Source organism: Carettochelys insculpta, chromosome 5 (genome assembly GCF_033958435.1).
Source record: "Carettochelys insculpta isolate YL-2023 chromosome 5, ASM3395843v1, whole genome shotgun sequence".
NCBI lineage: Eukaryota > Metazoa > Chordata > Testudines > Carettochelyidae > Carettochelys > Carettochelys insculpta.
The window spans coordinates 100817605-100839778 of NC_134141.1; the positions used below are offsets into that span (position 1 = coordinate 100817605).

Here is a 22174-nt window from a genome sequence, read left to right on the forward strand (position 1 = left end):
GCAGGAGATAAGAAAACGTGTTGTGCAACTTGCGTATCTTTTGCCAAAAATTCTCAGCAATATAGACATACCCCTAAAGGTTGCAGGGAAGTGGCCAGCCAATCAGAACCCAAGATGCTCAGTTTAAAGGAGCTGTAGGGCCTAAGCACATCAGTACCTGTCTGGCACCTGAGAAGCAAGAAACACTGATTGTTGCTGGTCACTGAAGCTCAGGAATAAAACTAGTAGACAGGTTCTGGTGGTTCAGCAACTAGAAAAAGGGCTTGAGAATCTGAGTTCAAAGGTCAAGGAAAAGGAAAAGGAAAAGGACCAGGGAACAGCAGCAGCAAATTGAAGGAAGCAGTATGCGGGCTGCTGGGTGTAGGGTCCCTGGGCTGAGACTTGGCATATTGAGCATGCCCAAATCCCTGTACCAGCCCCTGAGAGAGGGACAAGGCTCTCTTTGGAAGCCCAAGTGAGGAGAGGAACGTAAGGGGACCCAGTGGTTAAGACTCCAGTGAAGGGAGGCCAACCATTCCAGTTGGACTCTTCACTAAAGACCCAAGGAAGAGGCTAGATTTGAAGGGCCCCAAGACACTGCTGGAGACCCTAGTAAGAGCAGATTGTGAACTGAACTTCTGCTACCCCAGGAAGGGTTCATTCATCAAGTGTGACTTAGCCACAAGGCTGAGCCACTGGAGACCTATCCAGCAAGGGCAACAACTCATTGGGAATGCCTGAAACAAGAAAAATTGCAGCCCCTCACCCAGACAACAGGAGGCGAGTGTCACAAGCCAAAGCCTATTTATTCAGAATTAGGACCATTCTCAGGGACAGGGCAAAAAAGGGGACATCTTCTGGGGCTAGGAACAAAGAAGAGTAATCTTGTATGTCTGGCTCACTACTATCCCAACAATGGTACTATAGAGGTGAAAAGGGGCAGTCATCTTGGTATTTGAGTTCACGGGATAGTGAAAAAGCAGAACACATTAAGTGGCTGCTCAGATTAGCAGGGTGTGTCAATTGTGACCTAGAGAAATAACCAAAACAACCACCTTATTTGTATATTATAATTCCACCTTCAGTTTGAAACCTGATTATGCAGCAGAATTTTAGCTAAAAATTCCCAGTGGGGCTCCTGCAAACTATACCAGCTTTAGCACTGCTGGGAATTTTTAGCTAACGTGCCCTCAGGTGGACATGGTCTTCAATATCTTGTAACTATGCATTAAAGTGCTCCTTCAATGTATTCCGCAGCAATGAATTCACGAGATAACTTCAGTCACAGAATAAGCATCAGGTGCTGATGAATCTTTAAAGATCTTATGCGTCATGGGAATGTTTATAAATGTAAAAAGAACAGAGATAAATTTCACATGGTATGTTAGCAGAAGGACATCTAAATAAAATTACTTTAATGAATTACACTGCTTAAGTAGAGTCATGTCACATTTGCAATATCAACTGGTCTAGTAAAAGAAATCTATACTCAGAAATTCGATGGAAGTCAATGACAGAACATGTAGACTTTAATCCTAAATTGTCTACTCAGCCGGATGGTGAATACACTTTTAATTTTAGTAAGTTTTATGAAAAAAAAATTATGTCCAGACAATAAGAATGTAGAGTGCATTAAACAAAATATCCAAAAAATACTAAAATTTTGACAATGTGATTTTGGGATTGTTTACAGTATTTGGTAATTACCATGGGAAATACTCTCCATAATTTGACACTGACTGCAGATCATCCATAAATAAAGCACTACACAATAAAAACAAATTAAAAAAGAGCAAGGTACTAATTTAATAAAACTCTTAAATTAAAACTATATTAACTCATCTCAGACATTTTCTGTAAAACAAGAGGTTTTTTTTAACTCTGCACACATAGAGTTTATTAAATGGGTCCTAGAGTCAAAGAAGCGACAAAAGCAAAATCAATTAAAAAAAATTAGCTTGTATCCAACATGGACAACACTCACCTTGTAGTTTCCCATAAGCTACGAGGGAGCCACTAAAAGTCACACCACCAATGTATGTGCCAAGATACGCCACAATCTTGGTGAGGTTTGCCGCTGGATCAGTAGCAAAGTGAGGATACTCAATCATGTACTCTGCCACACAGGTAAGCACAGCAGCTAAGCCTACCAAACTATGGAAAGCAGCCACTAATTGAGGTAAATCTGAAATCTGGATCCGTTTAGCAATTGTTAAACCTGGCAAGAATTGAAAACAAAGAATTAGACTATCAGAAGGTACTGTTTGTGTGATCATGAGCTTGTGCATTCTGTTCAATAAACAAATTAGGGGAGAAAAAACAACAAATAAAATACGAATAAAACTTGCTCTGCATTACGAACGATTCCAGCAGAAACATTTACCGCAAGCCCTAATGTTATTTTTATACCTAGCCGACACTGCAAATGAGGAAATCAAAGTCAGAAGTATTCTTCGCTGCCACCTGAGATGCTTCCACTGGAGCTGGTGTTCTGCAGCATAACCCCAAAACGGGGGCATCCGACTAGACTTAGGAGACCAGATTTCAGTTTCTCAATCAGTAACTAACCTGCAGTGTGAGCCTGGGCAAATCATTTAGCCTCTGTTTCTTAATTTTCTTACGGAGCAAGTGGGGCAACTACAGATCCATTAGTCTGACCTCAATAGCATGCAAGCCTTTAGGACAAAATTTTGAAGGAAATAAAAAGTAAAGACATGGTGAGAAATGGAAAATTGGATAAAATGCAACAGGGTTTACCAAAGACAGACGGTGCTGTGCTACCCCAATAGCTTTGATAATTGATTTTTTTAAACAAGGAACTGTGACAGATTTAATCTATTTGGACTTCAGCAGCAGAGCTGATAGCCCTACTGGGCCTGTGAGCAAGGTAGGGGGCGCTCCATGCCCCTGAAAGGGGTGTGGCCTCAGGCAGAAGAGGTGGGGCTGGGGATAGGCAGCCCTCAGTGTCAGTTGGAAAGTGGCGCATCTTCCCCAGGCAGCCCTTAGTGCTCTCCAGAGCATGCCATGCCCCCTTGCCCCTACTGCTACCCAGAGTGTGCTGTGTAGTGCTTAAAGGGCTCAGAGCTCAGATATTTGAACCACTGGGCCCAGAGACAACTCTCTCCTTTGCTTCCTTTCCTTCCCAATTTGGCAGACCAGGACGATAGTTTGGCTGTTGACCCATTAATAAATGGGAAATTATTAGTTAAAATGAAGAAAATGGGGATCGTACCAAAATGCAGGTGGGTGGCTAAGGACAAGACACGAGTGATTATGCTGCAAAGTAAATTATCAAGCTGCAGGAAGGTTACTAGCAGAGTGCCTTAGGGATCAGTCTTTGGGGTTACTCTCATTGAACATGTTCATTAATGATCTCGCAGCAAGCCTGGGATCCCACATGTCCCACTGCCATAATAATGGGAGTGACTAAAATGTAATTTGTTGCAAGCAGGAAGTTCCCTAACTGCTAAGTGGAGACATGCCATCAGAGCTAGGTGCTTTGACAGATGGATGAGAAAGTACTCTATATGTGCTCAGCTAAAGATATCAAGTGTGGCATGTAACCATGAGCTACTAATTTTTTTCTCAAAGTTATAAAACTGTAACTTTTGCATGTACTCACCTATGGTGCCACCAAGCGTCATTGCACCTGACATCTGAGCCAACAATTCTGGTGATGGTTTAAGGCCTCCAAGAGTGGCTGCCAACCCTCCAGCAACACCTATCATACCCAAAGCGTTGCCAAGGCGAGCAGTTCCTTGCGTGGACAGACCGGCCAGGGCACCAACACAACACAAGCCTGAGCCCAGATACATCATCTTTAAAATAATGGGGAAACAAATGTATTCATCAAAATATTTCTGATGGTTACACCAAAGACAGACTTTTAGCACTGATGAGTCACACAGGTGGGTTTGATCTTAATCAACACTACTGTGGAGGACTTAGAGATTTTCCTTTGCTGTGCAAATGTTGTTGTTGTAATAGGACTGCGGCCATTTTAAAAGGTTACATTTATAAATCAATTTGGAGGATTTTTTTTCTTTTAATTTGGTTTACCTGCTTCCTGTGACATTAATTTTAAGTTGCAATGACTTCTCAGAAGTTTTCCACTCTAAAGCAGTCCAGAAGCAGGATTTTCTTATTGTAACACCCATAAATGCTGTCAGAGTTCAACTGTCTTAATGGGCATGAGAAATACTTTTGAGGTTTACTCATGGTAACTTTGGCTTCCTTTTCACAAAAGGAAACAAAAATAGCTTACGTGGCAGGAATACAGCCATGAGTTGGCCTGAGCAGGTCATGGTCCACCCAGTTTGCAACCAGGATCAGCCCTGTGCTAGCCTGCCCAGCATTTCAGACAGAGAGCGGGATCAGAGCCAGTGCTCACACCACTCTGCTCTGACACTCCAGCTGGGGAACAGGGCTGAGGCTTACTCTGCTTCATCCTGGCACTTTGGTTGGGGTGTAAAGACAGGTCTTACCCCCACCATCCCTCCTGTCTGACTCCCCCTCAGACCCTCATTCTTGCCCACCCACCCAAAGTCAGGGTTCACCCAAATGGGTCTTTCTGACTATGACATTGTTACATGGATAAACTCAATTTAAATAATACTTTAAAACAGCATAAAATGGGTGTTTGTAAATTACCATGCTCAAAATCCTTGAGACAAAGTTATGTTAAATTCAACAAGAAGTCTTGTGGCACCTTATAGACTAACAGATATTTTGGAACATAAGCTTTTGTGGGCAAAGTCCTGCATCTGGCAACGTGGGTCTTTGCCCACAAAAGCTTATGCTCCAAAATATCTGTTAAAGCTATAAGGTGCCACAGGACTTCCTGTTGTTTTTGAAGATACATATCAACTCGGCTACCTCTCTGATACTTATTTTGGATTGTTACTTCCACAAAAAATAAAAGGCAACTGACTTCCATTTTCTTAACTAGTCTGATTTGAATCTGAACATTTCGCCATTTTGTGCAAACCTGCAAATATGAGAAAAGTCGCTTGACCTTGTCTTGCTCAGTTTTGATCCCTTGCCCATGTCATCTTTATCCATTGTACAAATAAGAGAAAAAACAGAAGTAATTTGAGGATGAGCTGGATGAGAGATGAAGATTAGCAGCATACAGCCCTTTTGTGGGTTTATTTCAGAACATCAAAGTGATTCGAGCAATGTATACTTTAAGTCCAGTTGCCAAATGGGAAAAGAGACATGTTGAAAGCTGGATCTGTAAATGACAGAAAACAAGGGATCTTCCTACCTGTTCAATATTATAGCCACCCTGGAGAGCAGCAGCATATCCCCCTACAAAGACACCAGCAGGGAGCAGGTACAGATAATTGTATTCCGGGGGATCAGTAGGACGCTTGAACATATCCAGCATTCTCTGCGTAACCAGAAAGCCACCTTGCCAGGTACAAAAGAAAAAAATAAAAGAAAGCTGAAACTGGGCCTCAGCCAATCTCCTAGAAAAAACATTCAGTTAGTCCTAGTAACCACTGGGACAGAAGTTAGTGACTGACGTGTTAAGAGCTTTGAAAAGCCTGGACCTGATGCACCAACCAGTATAGAGGTATCTAGGATTAAATTCACATATTACTACTTTCATGGGACTACACAGGAAATTCATCCAAATGGAGGGAGGGGTTTGTGGGCTGGCAACTGCAAAGTGACCCCAAAATCTGCAGGACACCCCACAGATTTGCAAGATGGCCTACCAGTCTGCTCTTACTCTCAACTGTCCACCTGCTCAGCAACCCAGTTCATTGATGATCACACCACTGCCTCATCATCAACCCAAGCCTGTATCTTCCCTAGTGTGGGACAGAAATGCATTGACACACACTGGAGTTTTCAATGAAAATTCTGGTCTGGGTTTCCTCTGTTGATTCAGCCAAAACCCTAACCATGTGTCACAGCTTTTGCCAACAAAGAGATAAGAAGGGAGATTAAGTCTGCTCCCTTCCCTCACAGTCCCAGCTCCAGCCAGGAACAGTCTTCATAGGAATCAGGTGTCCTTCCATGTTATACAGTGGAAAGGATGTTATATCACCTATTTTTATTATGAGTCTTTTTGTAGCTTAATGGTCAAAACTGTGGCAAAAAAAAGGGGGCGGGTGGGAGATGGACACATACAATTGCAGATCAAGACACAAAGGAATACTTGTATTCCATGCAATCACTGAATTGATTAAACTATAAAGGACAACAGGTATCCCAAGACTTTCTCCAACAGGAAGTCACAGAAGGGACAGACAAGGAAGGAACTGTCACCAACCATACTAGCTTGTTTGCCTTTTTAAGTGATCCCAATCCATAAATTAGAGTCCTCTAAAACTATACAACTACCAACGTGGAAAGCACTAGTTGACTCTGGTCACAGTGGGTTTTGATTCATGTTCCTAGAAAGTTAATGTGCTCATACCAGCAATGTTGACAGATGACACAAATGCAGCAAACACGGCAAGACCTTGAGGAGTAGTATCAGGGAAATAGTTTCCTCCCATCAATGCCAGACCACCAACTGCAGTCAGTCCTATTTAAAAGATATAAAAAAAGATATTAAACATAAACGGCTCATTGTAGGGCAAGCAGCAATCTTTGATACAAGAATCAACACATATCACTTGATTAAAGTTTTAACAAGCACTGTACACAATCACTGCAGTTTAATCCCTCTGAATGAAGATCACCAATACCTTTTATTTCACTGCAAAGCTACCCCAGTGTGCCACAGAACACATTAGAAAACAGACCAATATATCTTTAGAATATAAAACATCAAGGCCATGTCTACACTAGCCCAAAACTTCGAAAGGGCCATGCAAATGGCCATTCTGAGGTTTGCTAATGAAGCACTGAAATACATATTCAGCGCTTCATTAGAATGCCGACAGCCACGGCACTTCAAAATGACACAGCTCGCTGCCGCGTGGCTCGTTCAGATGGCGCTCCTTTTTGAAAGGACCCCGGCAACTTCGAAATCCCCTTATTCCTATCTGCTGTTAGGAATAAGAGGATTTTGAAGTTGCCAGGGTCCTTCGAAAAGGAGCCCCCTCTGAATGAGCCACATCAATTTCAAAGTGCCGCAGTTGCCGGCATTCTAATGAGGTGCGGAATATGTATTTCAGCGCTTCATTAGTAAACTTCAAAATGGCCATGTCGAAGTTTTGAGCTAGCGTAGACGTAGCCCAAATGTTAACTTAAGCAGGGAGATGCTACTGTGCATCTGAAAGGCTGAGTTTTCAGGCCACAGATATCACTTACTTTGCTGCTCATGAGAACAACAACTATTTCCAAAATGAGAACCAGTTTACCATCAATTCAGATTTCATTACTAAGCTGGCAGCAATTCCAATTTTGCACAGTGCTGTACAAACATTAAGAGGAGACTGCCCATGTCTGAAAGATCTCACAGTCTAAGGAAAGAATGACAAAACTGCCCAGACTCATTATCTGAAGTGTTGGTGTATTTTTTTTCCTTTCTAAGGAAAAGAAGAAGTTATAAAGCTCACGGAGGTCACGAGTGGAGGAGTTTCCAGAAGAAAGTTTTGAAGAGGAACACAAAAGATGACCAGGAAAAGGAGAGAAGGGGAGAAATTAGGTGACAGGCTTGGGAGAACTGAAGTGATTAAAATGGGAAGTAGAAGAAATGAAAACAGATGTAATCAGGGCAGATTTGTTTAGGACCTGAAAGGTGAGGGCTAAGGCAAGGTCGACACTATGGGTTAAAAAACTGATTTAAGATATGCAATGCCAGCTACTTGAATCACAGCTGGAGTTCACGTATTGTAAATCAGTTTTTCCTGCCATCCCCACAGTTGGAAGTCCACAGGAGAATTGCTCCCATTCACTTCACTTACTCCTTGTGACTGTGAGGAGTACCAGGGTTAATGGTGATCATTTAATTTAATGCAGCTCCCTAGATGCGCTAAATTGAACCCTGGAAGATCAACCGCCACCACATTGATCTTCCAGTAGGTGTAGATGTACCCTAGGAGACTTGCATGTGATGTGAAAGGGGAGGGAAGCAGCAGCAAATATGCCAGAAGGAAAGGAAAGGGAGATGATTTAAGCAGCAGGATTTTGGACAGACTGGAGGGAGACACATGGTATGCAGGAAGGATGTTACCAAGTCTGAGCCAAACCAAACCAGTTCCATGGTAGATTACTTAAAAATACAACATGTTTGCCTGCACAAATTCTCTTTGAGGGACACTACCAGCAGTCAGAACCACATATAAGGGCTGTTATCTTTGCTATTTATAACAAAAGATTAAGTTGGGATAGACCCAGAAGTGGCTCCCTGGCATCTTTAAATACAAAGGACTAAACTTTTATTAAAAGCTCAAAAAATGTCACAGCTGTGCCCAGTATTTCCTCTACACCAGACAGCTAGCAGCAGGACAGTCACCTACCTGAGATGGCATTAGTCACAGACATGAGTGGAGAGTGAAGTGCAGGGGTTACACCCCAGACTGTGTGGTACCCTATTATTCCAGCTAAACCAAATGTTGTCACCATCTGTGTGAATGCAGAATTGGGAGCTGCAATGCCCAGTCCCAGCAAAGTACTCAGACCTAGAGGAAGAGGACATGGTTAATGCAAAATTGGGATCTCAGAATGGTTTATTTATGTCTCCACTGAAACTGTAAATATGTAAATCAGATTTAGGAGTTGATGGATGTATCTTTCCCTGTATCCATCCCATTTCCCTAATGTATCCAACTGTTGTTTCCAATTATTGAACACATTTTGTTTAGTGAAATTTCTTGGTACTCAGATACACTGATAAAGCAGCTTGGATTTAAAAGCCTTCCCTCTTCCTCCATTCCAGCATTGTACGTACATTCATTCATTCATTCACACCTTGGACAAACTGAACAGTGTACACCTAACGCCAACATTATCCTGTTCGGAGAACAAAGAGGAAGTGCAGACCTACACTGGAAAGTTTTCCTAATTATGGAAATGTGTAGTTCCAGTGTGGTGTACCCAGCTAAGTCTGTGCCACTTACAGAAATAAAATGTTTCTGTCAGCCCAAGAAAATGGCACATGGGATATGAAAATCAGATGGCTGTCAAAGAGGACTGGGAGAGAGCGTTGACTTAGGTGGCATCACCAGAGACCTGCAATCACGAGGGGCACTGGGAATATCACTCCCAATCTAACCAGCCCACGAATACCAGAGAACATAGCCAACTATGTCATCCTGTCTACCCTCCTGCTGACCTGTGTAGGAAGTAGCACTGGCTCTCCACCTCTACTTTTGCAGAGAACTAGTTGTTGTGATGGGAGCCAACAGAAAATGTCAAAATCCGAAGACCAAGGAAGATTACTGCCTTGAAAAGTAAAGTGTGAGTGGAAGCCAATTATTCCTTCTGGCAAATCTAGACCCAAATAAAAGCCAAGGTGGCAAGACAGAGAGATCTCTTTTCTATCAGTTCTCTCCCAGAAGGAAAGAAAGAGGGAAGTGCCATCCCCTTTAAACTGATAGTCACAAACAATTAAACGAATTAATCTCAGCCAGACTTGCATTGCGATTACTATTTTAATCCAGTTACCCAATAGCTTGTAATAGCAATCTCTCAAGCGAAAGAGTCCACTTGGAGACTCCTTGATCAGTGATCATTAAGCCAGCAGTTATCATGTGGAAGAATTATGGTCTATCATCTCAAAGCTTACTTTGAAATTTGAGTTGGCAAATCCAATAGACTAACTGCTTGTGTCAGCCCAGTACTGGGTGGAGTTCATCTTCTATTACTACTATTATCCAGACTGCAAATGTAGTTATAGCTTTAAATTCTGTACAATGGCAGTAAAGAACTTGAGAAAGATTGTCCAAGGTACTGTCACAAACTGACTGCATTAATTTTAACTTAAAATGGAAAATGCTAATTGGAAACCTCTTGACAACTCCTGTGGCCTGTAGCTAATTCTTCAAAACAAAAACACTTTTTCTTCTTACTTGGCAAAGTTTGAAGGCAATCAGCAGCTCTTTTTTACTAAATATTTCACAAATTCTTAAATAAGTAAGCCAAGCATACACACATGTATCTCATTACTCTGGGCTTTGAAATGCTGAAATAAAAAGTTTCACTCTACAAGAAACAATTATTCCATTATTTTTGCAATAAGTCAACATTCAATCAGTCCATTTTTTTTCCCACATGCACAAAAATGAGGTTAGAACTAGTTATTAATGGAATGATTACAAGTTATTTTTAATTAAGGACTTGTCTACATAGAAAATTAATTTGAAGTAACTTTTAAAGTAGATTAAACTGTATCCTATGGGGCTGTTTTTATTCAGAATTAAAGTGATATTAATTCAAATTATTTACTTCCAAAATGACTTAAGTTGAACTATTTTTCACCATGCAGAAAGCCACTGAGTTTTCAAGAGGCTGAATTTGGCTTATAGCACACTGACAATCGAACTATATCCATGATTAGGTGACTGAGTCCTTTCACCTGCTGTGTAGGCAGATGCTGTAGTCATAGTTTTTCTAAAAGGTGTTATTGTGGCTGCTTTTTCAGCTTCCAGCTCAGCCACAGTCTTCTGTTTCACAGGGACTCCCTGAGGAATGTTGTTTGGTGGAGGTGCAGGAAAAATCACCTTGCCATCCTGGCAACACACAAAGTTACAGTTACCCTAACATGACAGACAGCTTGCACAACTCGACACTGCTTGTTCTCAATAAATAAATAAATAAATTCTTCAGACAAGTGTCAAGACCAAACCCAAAGAATGATGGGTGAAAATCTGGTTTGTGGCTTTCCAAAAGGAGCCATAATTATAAAGAGGATTTTCTTCATAACAAATCTTTTCAGTCAAAACTAAAGATTATTATTTGACCCAGTAGAACTAGAGTTGGGCAGGGAGTTGGTATGCCTGTAAGGGAAATATTGAAGGGATTGATGCTTGTTTTTTCCCTCCCAACTCCACCTCATCTCTCAGAGGTCAGGGCAGGATCCACATATGTTTCTGACCAAAGTTAGGTGCAAGAGTGGGACCCAGAGCAGGAGCTGGGACTTGAGACTAGACTGGCCATGAGGCAGCAAGTATGAACAATTCTCCTCTCCTCATCTTCCAGCCACTGCAGGTCCTTCCAGACACCCAGCCTGGGTTGGGGAGACAAGGCATTGGCCATCAGCCACAGAAGAACTGACATATATAGGAGTAGGAACTTGCAAGTTATCCCTTTGTCAACCAGGATTTCCCCATCCCATCTCAGTTGTGTCAATTGCTCCCTCTTCCTGTCCTCCCTTTTCCACACAGACAGAAGCTTCTCAATCCACTCTACCACCACCTCATTACTTTGAGTCACCATATAATGACAGAGTACGCCACTGAAAGGGAGTGTATCTGTATCAGTATGTACCAACTAATGTTGTATTAATGTTATAGTAAAAACAACAAGAAGTCCTGTGGCGCTTTATAGACTAACAGATTTTTTGGAGCATAAGCTTTTGTGGGCAAAGATCCACTTCCTTGGAATATGCACCTGATGAAGTGGGTCTTTGCCCACAAAAGCTTATGCTCCAAAAAATCTGTTAGTCTATAAGGTGCCACAGGACTTCTTGTGGTTTTTGCAGATACAGACTAACACGTCTACCCTCTGATACTTGTGTTACTTTATTCATAGTATATTAATACAATGTGAATTGGTAGATACTGAAACAGATACACTCCCTCTCAGGGGTGTCCTCTTTTTTGAGACGTCAAATATGGTAACCCCACATTATCTGCCCTCTGAATTAACATTGTGCTAGGCACCTGAGGGAATACTAACACCTACAATCCCCAAACAATATCAGTACCCTGCTGTGTTAGGTACTGTGAAACACACAGAAAGAAGAGAAAGTCCTGTTCCACAGAACTTATGATCTAACTACACAAGACAAACAAAAGGACAGAAGGGCAAATAGAAGTACAGACAGATGAAGTGACCTGTGCTTGCTTATTCAGCATATCAATAATAGAGCGGGAAATAGAACTCCGGTCTCATGACTATCTGCCCAGTGCCTTATCATCTGCTAAGCCACGGTGCCTCAAAACACAGACAAACATTTCATATCCAGAGGAATTTGTCCTGATTAAGTAAACTGTCAAGCACACATCAGGACAAAAATTCATTATCTGAATATAGCTCACCTCCTTCCCAGCTAATGCTGAAATATGAGTAAACTAATTAGATGTCTTTGTCCACTATGGCCTGCAGTGACACTGATATCACAAACCATCAGCCACAACTGACACCTTTGTTAGGCCAGAAGAAACAAGGACAAGGAATCAATCAATGAACTATCCCTCTCACAAGTATTCCATAATATCAAAAACAAGCCACATTAATATGGAGAGAGAGGAGAAATCTGCTTTACCATTGCGATGTTGTATCTGTTCTATGAACTGAGGTCTTCAAGTTTCCTTTGACCTAAGCTAAAAAAATAACTGAACAGCACTGTCAACTTGACGCCTTTTGAAATATAATATTAAAATTCCATTTCTGCTAGAGCTACCACTAAATAGCATCTCCTAATTTTTATTTGTTTAAAATTCCTTGAAAATAGATTTTAGAGGAGTTCCTTTTGGAATTTGTATATGGAACTTTTCAGCAAGGGAAAACTCACTGTATGTGGGAACAGCAGAAATGTCTACTCAGAAAGTGCTGTCAAATTCACAAAGCAAACAAAAAAATAAATAAAAATATTTTCTTCTAGCATCTATTAATTAGAGAAATCTTAAGAGTTTTTTGTTAACTGTAAATGGCACAGCATTTTCTGACAAATGCGATTTTCAAGTTGATGGTGGCCCTTTAATAACAATGGTAGTGATAACACAATCATTACACAGAGCAGAGGAATGTTTAACATGAACACAAAAACAAGGTTGCACACCTTGCATTATGTGTAGCTTGTGAGACAATGTAAACAAATATTTACTTCCTTAGATGGATTTAAGGAAATTTCAATGATAGGTCTGGAAGTAAACAAAAAACATTATAAAGACATAGCATGCTGACTTACCTTCAATACCACAGTTCCTCTAACCACATGGTCCAAAGTGCCATAGTCAAATTGGTCCTTCAGATCAAAGTAGAAGTTTTCCTTGTCAGGACTTATAGCCTTTAAAAGCTTGGTAATATTGTTGGAGTAGAGAGTACTGGCTTGGGTAGCCATTCTACTTGGAAGGTCTGTGTAACCTATGTGTGCAACTCCCTAAATAAAACCAAGAGAAATAGTTAAAACTCCAGTACAATTCTCAGAAGAAGAAACACTGGGTCTAAACACCCAAAACTTTTCTGAACATGCACATTTCAAGTAGCAAATTTAGTTTTGGTATGAGATTGATTCTGTTTTGTACAGATTTTAATGAGCTACAAAACAAATTGTTACATTAAGATTTACACTATTTATGGCTTTTTTTTTAAACCAACAACGTTTATCCAACAACAATATATACTCATCCTCTTCGCAGATGACTGGCATTATGCCTGAATATGTAGAGGAATGCTCTGCTCGAGCATTTTTTCGATCTGTGTCACTAATTTCTAAAATACTCTTACAATGTCAGTTACTTTAAGCAGCCAGGTAAGAGATGGACAGTATAGCCTATTAAGTCTTTTCAGTCTTTCTGGAGAGTGTGGAGTGTGAGTTCTCAGACTGATGAGGGCATGAAAAGGAGATTTTTTGTAGTTGGCTGTCTTCCTGAGTTGAGTTATTTGTCCTCTGTGCTTGCTTTTTTAATCACCGATTCAAAAATATGGGGCTGAAAAAAGTGACCTTAAAAGTTCATCTAGTCCATCCCCCCATGCTGAGGGAGGATCAAGTATACATACACCATCCCGGGCAGGGGTTTGTCTAATCTAAACTGATCATAAGAACTTCCAATAGTGGAGCCTCAACAACCTCCTTTTGTAACATATTCCAGTATTTAAATATTCTGTAGGTAGGATGCTTTTCCTAATATCTAACCTAAATCTTTCTTACTGCTGACTAAGCAGATGACTTCTTAACAGAGGTTCAATTTAAATGTATACTCCAAATTAAAAAACATAGTAAGAGGACCAAAAAATTGCCACTGTGACTTAAAAGCCAAGTAAAAGAAGTAGTGAGAGAAAAAAAGGCATAGTTTAAAAAGGGCAAGTTAAATCCTAACAAAGAAAATAAAAAGGAGCACAAATGCTGGCAAAACAAGTGTAAAAATATAATTAGAAAGAAAGGCCAAAAAAATTGAATAGCTAAGCCCAAAAATCAAAAAGCAATAGCAATTTTTTAAAACTACAGAAAAAGCAGGAAGTCTGCTAAACAACCACTGAGTCCCCTAGATGACTGAGATACTAAAGAAGCACTCAATGATAATATCACTGTGGAGAAAGCAAATTAATTCTTTGCATTTATCTTCACAACTAAGAACATGAGGGAGATTCACAAACCTGAACCATTTTTTTAGGTGAGTAATATGAGAAACTGTCCCAGATTAAGGCATCATTAGGGCCGGTTTTGGAACAAACTGATGAACAAACAGTAATAAGTCAACAGGATCAGATGGCACTTGCCAAAGAGTTCTGAAAGAATTAAAATGTCACTTTGCAAACCTACTCACTGTGGTTTTAAGGCTATCTTTTAAATAGGCCAAAGTACCAAATGACTGGAGGCTAATGCCATGCCAATTCTTAAAAAGGATTCCTGGCAATTACAGGCTGGTAAGTCTAACTTCAGTGCCAGGCAAACTGGTTGAAAACATAGTAAAGAACAAAACTGTCAGACACGCACACATGAACCTAATGTGTTGAGGGAAGAGTCAACATGGTTTTTGAAAAGGGAAATCATGTCTGACCTATCTGTTAGAATTCTCTGAGGATAGGTCTACCAATGGCTGTTAGGCAGGATGGGTAGGGATGGTGTTGCTAGCTTCTGTATGTCAGAAGCTGGGAATGGATCACCTGTTCTGTTCCTTCCCTCTGAGGCACCTGGCATTAGCCACTGTCTGACAGAATCGTACGGTAGAAGGACCTTTGGTCTGACCCAGTATGGCTGTTCTCATGTTCTTGACCTACTTTTAATTGATAGAGAACAACTGATCACCACTGTCTTCATCATACTGTTCAATATACCTCAAGACTATTTTCTTCAGACTTCTTCCCTTAAGACAAAAAGCATGCCTTTAAAAAATAAACACTTTATTCATACGTCAGGTTTGCTAAATTTTCTGATGCTCTCCTTTGGTCTATCTTCAGTATGTCCACATCTCTTACAGTGTGGCACCCAAATCGGGCAAAATATTCCAGAAGAGGCAGCACCAATGCCTAGTAAGTGGTACCAATGCCTCCTGTGTCTTAGTGTCAACAGTCCTATTAATTCAAACACACACCGCCAATAATATTCGCCATTTTTGCAACTTACTTTCATTGTTAGCTCCTGTTCAATTTGTGATCCATTATGACTCCCAGATCTTTTTCTGCAGTACTACTGCCTAACCAGTTGTTTCCCATTTTGTATTTGTGTATTTGACTTTTCCTTCCTAACAGTACCACTAAATGTTGCAGCTTTATGCAATGTATCATTTTATTGTTCAAGTTTAGAAAAATAAAACAATTTAACTTCTAAGACCATGAAGACATATTTCAAAGGTGTGAAAGTGAAGTTTGCCAAGGAAATGTAAATTACATTCACTACAAAAACAAACAGTTGTTACTATCCATTTTCAACAGAATACAACATTTAACTGAAACAGTAAAATTCTGAGGAGTAAAGGCACTTTAAAGTGCCCGCAGCTACACAGCATGTCATCACCTCAAAGTTTGACACTTCGAAGTTGCCGCAGGGGACAATTAGCTTCATATTCACCGCAGCACTTCATTAGTAATCTCCCATCACCCTGATTAATATGCCCCCTTCTAAGCTGGGAGCAAGTGTAGACCCAGCTGTGGAGTTAAATAGAGGAGGAGAAAAATGTATCAGGCTCTGGCAACAGTACAGCTTATGTCAGTATGTCACTCAGAAGTGTGAATAAACCACCCCAAGTGACATAAGTTACACCCACCTATGCACTGATGTGAACACTGCTATGCTGATGGAGTAGCATCTGCTACCAATGTAGCTACTGCCACTTCTAAGGGTTGACGTAATTAAAATCAAGGGCAACATTCTATTCCATTGGCCTCGCCCGCTGACAAGGTGCGCCCAGGGGACAGGGGGAGTGGAATGAACGGAACGGATTGACAGACATGGACAATGGTGTCACAATTGTTCCAGGCCCTGACATTTCAAAGGGGCCCCAAAGCTCTGGCCACCACTGCTGACAAAATAGCAGCAGTGACAGCCAGAGCTCCAGGCCCTTCTGAAAAGCTGCAGTTGCCCTAGCCTGATCCTCTGCATGTACCTGTGAGGGAGCATGGGGGAAGGGAGGGGCACCAGGGCTGACTTCCCTAAGCCCCACCCCTTTCTCTGCTGCCACTGGCACAGAACACCTGCACTAGCGCCACAGCCTGTGTGATACCTGGGTCAGATCAGTCTCAACCTAGTGTAAGGAATGATGTCTTAGGCAGTCCCTCTTGAGCAGGCCTTGAATTGCATTTGTCTTAATAAAATGACTGGTGACAAAATGTTAATCTTAAAAAAATATATTATTTACAAGCCAGTATGGTAGACCAGGAAGCGACACATTTTGAGTGTTGAAATTTATAAGCTATTGAGTCCACAAACGATGTACATTCTTATAAATCTAAAACAGCTGCTTAAGAAAGTCCATACCTTGTGAACATAAAGCTCTCCTGGCTTAGTAGTTTCAAAGTTTCCTCCTGCTTCTGCAGCTAAATCCACAACAACTGAACCTTCTTTCATTGATTCAACCATGTCTTTACGAAACAAGATAGGAGCTTTTTTACCTGGTAAGATAGGAAAACAAAGCCTGCTACATATCACAGTGATGTTGGCCAATAATGTCCCAAAACGAAGTTTTCCCCTCAGAGAAATGCTATCTACAGAACTCAACAGAAGTTGCATGTGCATATTAGAGAGAGAATTTGGTCTCTAATTTGAATATTTTCAACTGATATGCGACCTACATTTGTGTGTACTTAGAGAGAAAAGATAACAATTTTTTTCCAAAATATGTGGAAACCACCTCATGAGCCCTCAAGAAATAAAATGTTGTTCTCCCAAAAGCATATTTTACTCATGTAAAAGACAATGTTAGAAGATGTATTTTGCAATTACTTTTATTTTATTTATCTTTAGGTTATGACTTGCAAATTTAGGGGGGGACGGGGGAGGGGTGTGAGGGCAGTGGGACATTTCTGAAGTGCCTCTGGTATCCAAATGCCAACAGAAATGGTATTACAGTAAGTGAACCTTCACTATCTCTCTGACGGGGACATATGGTTTCTGCAGAAGGTAGGCTTGGATCCCATCAAGGGATTTACCAGTGGAATCCCAATGAATCTAACCCAACTCTGTGCAAATGATTCTCTTATGCATTAAGAGCCTTAAAGCACATTTTCCAGCTTGTTTAATTGAGAGCACGAATTTATTTCTGGATTTTTCCTATGTGAGCAAACACCAAAATACCCTGTTGACAAGAACTTTTGGTAAGAAAGGTCTATGAGAAGACTAGTGCAGCATAATTTGCTGGTTACTCCAGCAAATTTGTTTTTCAGAAGGCATGAGCTGTGACACACATGGTAACCTCTTCAAGAATGGGAGCCCACCAGCAAAAGCAGAGAGCAGATACACATAAAGTTCAATAATCAACAGCTTCTCTGCCTTCTGGAACCTCACCCTGGAGACAGACAGCCCCAAAGATGTACAAACTTACCTGAGGTTAGTGGAGATGGGATAATAAAAGTATTCAGAGCAGGAGAGGAAAACATGTCTGCTGCATTGGTGACGTACCAGGAATGAGAGCTGTACTGATGATGATGTCAACTTCTTGGCATTGTTTGGCAAAAAGTTGCATTTCAGCTTCAATAAACTCTTTGGACATTTCTTTTGCATACCCGCCTTGCCCCTCTCCAGATTCCTTTAAATCCACTTCTAATGGCTCAGCCCCAAGAGATTTGAACTGCTCCAAAGCTGCAGCTCTAAAGGGTTAGGATGAAATACAGACCACATTTATAAAATCAATTGGGGGGTGTGTGTGTGTGTGTGTGTGTGTGTGTGTGTGTGTGTGTGTGTGTGTGTGTGTGTGTGTGTGTGTGTATGTATATATATACACACACACACACATATAATGGGCAGAAAGCTCTTTTCATAATCGAGAGCTTCTGACAGAATGTTTTCAGCATTTCAGTCCATAAAAATTATATGTAACCATTTGTATTACTTCAAATTTTATAAAAGATACATACAAGCCCTGGGCACTTGAAAACAGTGAGATGTGTAACATTACTACACATACAACATATGTGCGCAATAAGTCAGTATAAACAGGTCCTTTAATAAGACAAGTAAACATTTAAGGCTTCTGAGTGAAATTTTTTTCTGGGCCACTATTAGTTCTGCCTTGCCTCATAAAAATGCCTTTGGGACAGGGAAACAATTGCTGAAGTAGAAGAAGTGGTCTCAGGAAAGCAGCATTTAAAATGGCTCATACTCATGATTCTGCTTCTATAAGTCATTGCTCATGTTCCTGGAGCAAGATAGGTTGGATCTCCTCTCCCCACTCAATGACATGGAGAATGCCTAGATCAGGAATTCTCAAACGGCCTCACTCTGGGATAAAGAGCAGCGGGGTTTCTGGAAAACACAGTCCTTCCTGGCAGCCACTTCCTGGTCTGAGGCAAGGGAGGCTGGGAAATAAAAAAGTAAGTCAGCTTTGCCTCCTCTATTTCTTGCCTCCCTTGAATCTTCTAAGCTGCGTCTACACGTGCACGCTACTTCGAAGTAGCGGCACCAACTTCGAAATAGCGCCCGTCGCGTCTACACACGTCGGGCGCTATTTCGAAGTTGAAATCGACGTTAGGCGGCTAGACGTCGAAGTCGCTAACCCCATGAGGGGATGGGAATAGCGCCCTACTTCGACGTTCAACATCGAAGTAGGGACGTGTAGACGATCCGCGTCCCGCAACATCGAAATAGCGGAGTCCTCCATGGCGGCCATCAGCTGGGGGGTTGAGAGATACTCTCTCTCCAGCCCTTGCGGGGCTCTGTGGTCACTGTGTGCAGCAGCCCTTAGCCCAGGGCTTCTGGCTGCTGCTGCTGCAGCTGGGGGTCCGTGCTGCATATACAGGGTCTGCAACTAGTTGTTGGCTCTGTGTATCTTGCACTGTTTAATGAAAGTGTGTCTGGGAGGGGCCCTTTAAGGGAGCGACTTGCTGTTGAGTCCGCCCCGTGACCCTGTCTGCAGCTGTGCCTGGCTCCCTTATTTCGATGTGTGCTACTTTGGCGTGTAGACGTTCCCTCGCTGCGCCTATTTCGATGTTGGGCTGAGCAACGTCGAAGTTGAACATCGACGTTGCCGGCCCTGGAGGACGTGTAGACGTTATTCATCGAAATAGTCTATTTCGATGTTGCTACTTCGAAATTAGCTATTTCGATGTAGCGTGCACGTGTAGACGTAGCCCTAGATGAGCAAAGACCTGAAAGTGGATGATGGGTTTCCTCCTGAAAGGCTGGTTCATTTACTCATAGTCAGCAGGTTTTTAAGTGGATTTTGACACAGCCACTTCTTATGAACAATGTAAATGATTGGGAATACACTTTTTCTATTTTGGGGTGAACTGGAATAAAATCCTTGGCAGGACTATCTGTTGACAAATTCAGCAGATGTATTATGGTGGATGTGGCAGACCAGAGAAAACACAACTGTCCCCTGTGCCACCCCCAAAAATCACTTTTCCCAAGTCCCTCACTTCACAGAGCTCAAAAACACAGTTATGCTGACAGCATGTTCTGTCAGTAAGTTCAGATCTGTCAGATCATAAAAAGAACATACAATTCCAGAGCTGAAGACCCTTCAAATGCCCTCCCAAGAGCTTCCTCCCTTTAAAACTTGGAAGCTGTCAGCTTGAGAAACTCCCCTGGTTGCAAGTGTTGCAATATCACCCTTAGGGCAAGTCCATTCCTTCAGGGTCTAACTAAACAAACACCAACTGGCAGATAATTAGGGAACACAAAAAATGGAATACTCAACTAAACACAAAGGCTGCATCTACATTACATTCCCCTTTCAGGGGAGGAATGCAAATGAGGAAGATTGAAAATGCAAATGAAATGCTGATTTACAAATCTCACACCTCATTTGCCTAATCTCTTCTGATCTCTTTTCCAAAAGCAAAAACAGTCACATAGACAGGGCTCCTTCCAAAAAGAATCCCCATTTTCGCAAGAACCCTTCTTCCTATTTTATTTCAGAAAGAAGGGTTCTTTCAAAAGCAGGGATTTTTTCCATAGCAACCCCATCTACATGGCTGTTTTTGCTTTTGGAAAAGCTTCTTCCAGAAATGCAATTGGACTAGATTATGCAAATGAGGTATAAAATTTGTAAATGAGTACTTCATTTCCATTTTCGATCTCCCTCACTTGCATTCCTCCTCTGAAAGGGGAATGTAGTATAGCCGTAGACAAAGAAAAAACATTACTCTGCACCATTTCACGAAAAACTAAAGATGAACTTCAGTTTCCACTAACATTTTAATAACTCAGACCTACCTGGTATCAAAACCACGAACCACTGCTCCCATTGACTTAGCTGCTCCTGCAGAAGCCAGCCCGGCAACTCCCCCTCCAATTATAAGGACCTAAAAAAACATTTGTTATTAAAGATCAAGCTAAAATCAAAGTATCTGGAAAAGCAGCAGCAAGTCTGTTTGACGTAGTACCAGAATTCCCCATAGGGAATGTGGCTTACTGACCAGGTCTACTGAATAGGCTATCTTAGCGTACTGGGTATAAATTGACTGGCATACAGTTAATAATATAGTATTTAATTAAATTCACTTTTAACTTTAAATTATTTGGGAATTAGCCTATATGTACAATGGAACCTACACAAGACTGACATAAGAAATAGACATTTCCTCCATTTTATTTAAGCTTTGGTTTCCCATGCTCAACTGATTTTCATTCCCCTCATCAATCCCAACCAAAGGCTACTTCTGTTCAGATTCTAAGACACCAAAGTTCCAGCCTGACAATCCAAAAATGTTTCCACAATTCTTTTCACCCTGGAAATTCATGAACTGATTTTATGTCAAAAGCTTGGACTGAAAAGTTGAGCACAAATATAATTTATTAAAGTTCAACAATCTTTATACTGAGTGTAGCTTCCTTTGCAGACAATGGAAGCTTTGTCCGAATAAGGACTGATTTAGAACTAATAAACAGGGCTCTAAATTCAATCTAAACCCAAAACATTGATGTACAAAACATTTAACACCCATGAACAGTGGTTTACTGTACTCATGAGATAGTCTCTGCTACAGGGTAAGTTCTTACTTTACACACCTTGGCAGGAGGAACTTTACCAGCAGCTGTGATCTGACCAGTGAAAAATCGACCAAAGTGATTTGCTGCTAGTACAACAGCCTTATAACTGTCAAAGGAAAACGTAAGAACATGTGTATCAATATTTTTTCACATCCATCTCCCATCCAGCCACCACAGTAATCAAAGTAGTACATATTTAAACACAGGTGTAGTCTGACTTCTATATTTGAGGGGGTAGCTCCAGTCTGGCCAATGTGGCTACATGTGTGGGGGAGAAGGAAAATGTCTCCCCAGAAAAGTGCTTGTTGATTAAGGACGCAGCTAGTTTATAACAACGTACTTTAAAGGCTTATTTTTGCACCTCTAACTTTGACTGAAATTTGCAATATTTATTCTGAAGATAAATATTCCTCAACTTTTTCAAATAATATGTCTTTAAAGTTCCAGATTATTTTAAAAAAATAGCCCAAATGAAACGTGTGCCTGCAAGCACCTCTTTAGCTCAAAATGTTTGTTATTTCTTTCTACATAGTTATTTAAGACATCTTCAAACCTTATAGTACATTTCTTTGCACTTAAGATCAAGTATTTGCAAGCAGTGGAAAATTTCTGATGTCTTATCACACATTCTTTGCTGGAGTGATAAAATGTGAAATACATTGACACTTGGCAACTAACTTTTACACTTTACAACCTCTGAAGTTAAGGTTGACAGCACCAGCTGTTATGTAGGTACAACGTGAGGAACTGTTACAG

General features: G+C 41.0%; 1 protein-coding gene across 2 annotated transcripts in view; it reads right to left on the reverse strand.

The window, feature by feature from the left end:
• Positions 1–22174, reverse strand: part of NNT (nicotinamide nucleotide transhydrogenase) — a 73847-nt gene that overhangs the window by 35980 nt on the left and 15693 nt on the right. For both annotated transcript variants that reach the window (XM_074995587.1, XM_074995588.1), the window contains exons 5-15: positions 21437–21524; positions 20642–20730; positions 17885–18072; positions 16745–16878; positions 13016–13207; positions 10460–10613; positions 8403–8564; positions 6410–6520; positions 5246–5391; positions 3602–3797; positions 1964–2197 (exon numbers count right to left, since the gene is read on the reverse strand). In XM_074995587.1, the coding sequence (XP_074851688.1) occupies positions 1964–2197; positions 3602–3797; positions 5246–5391; positions 6410–6520; positions 8403–8564; positions 10460–10613; positions 13016–13207; positions 16745–16878; positions 17885–18072; positions 20642–20730; positions 21437–21524 (1694 nt within the window). The remainder of the gene's footprint in view (positions 1–1963; positions 2198–3601; positions 3798–5245; positions 5392–6409; positions 6521–8402; positions 8565–10459; positions 10614–13015; positions 13208–16744; positions 16879–17884; positions 18073–20641; positions 20731–21436; positions 21525–22174) is intronic.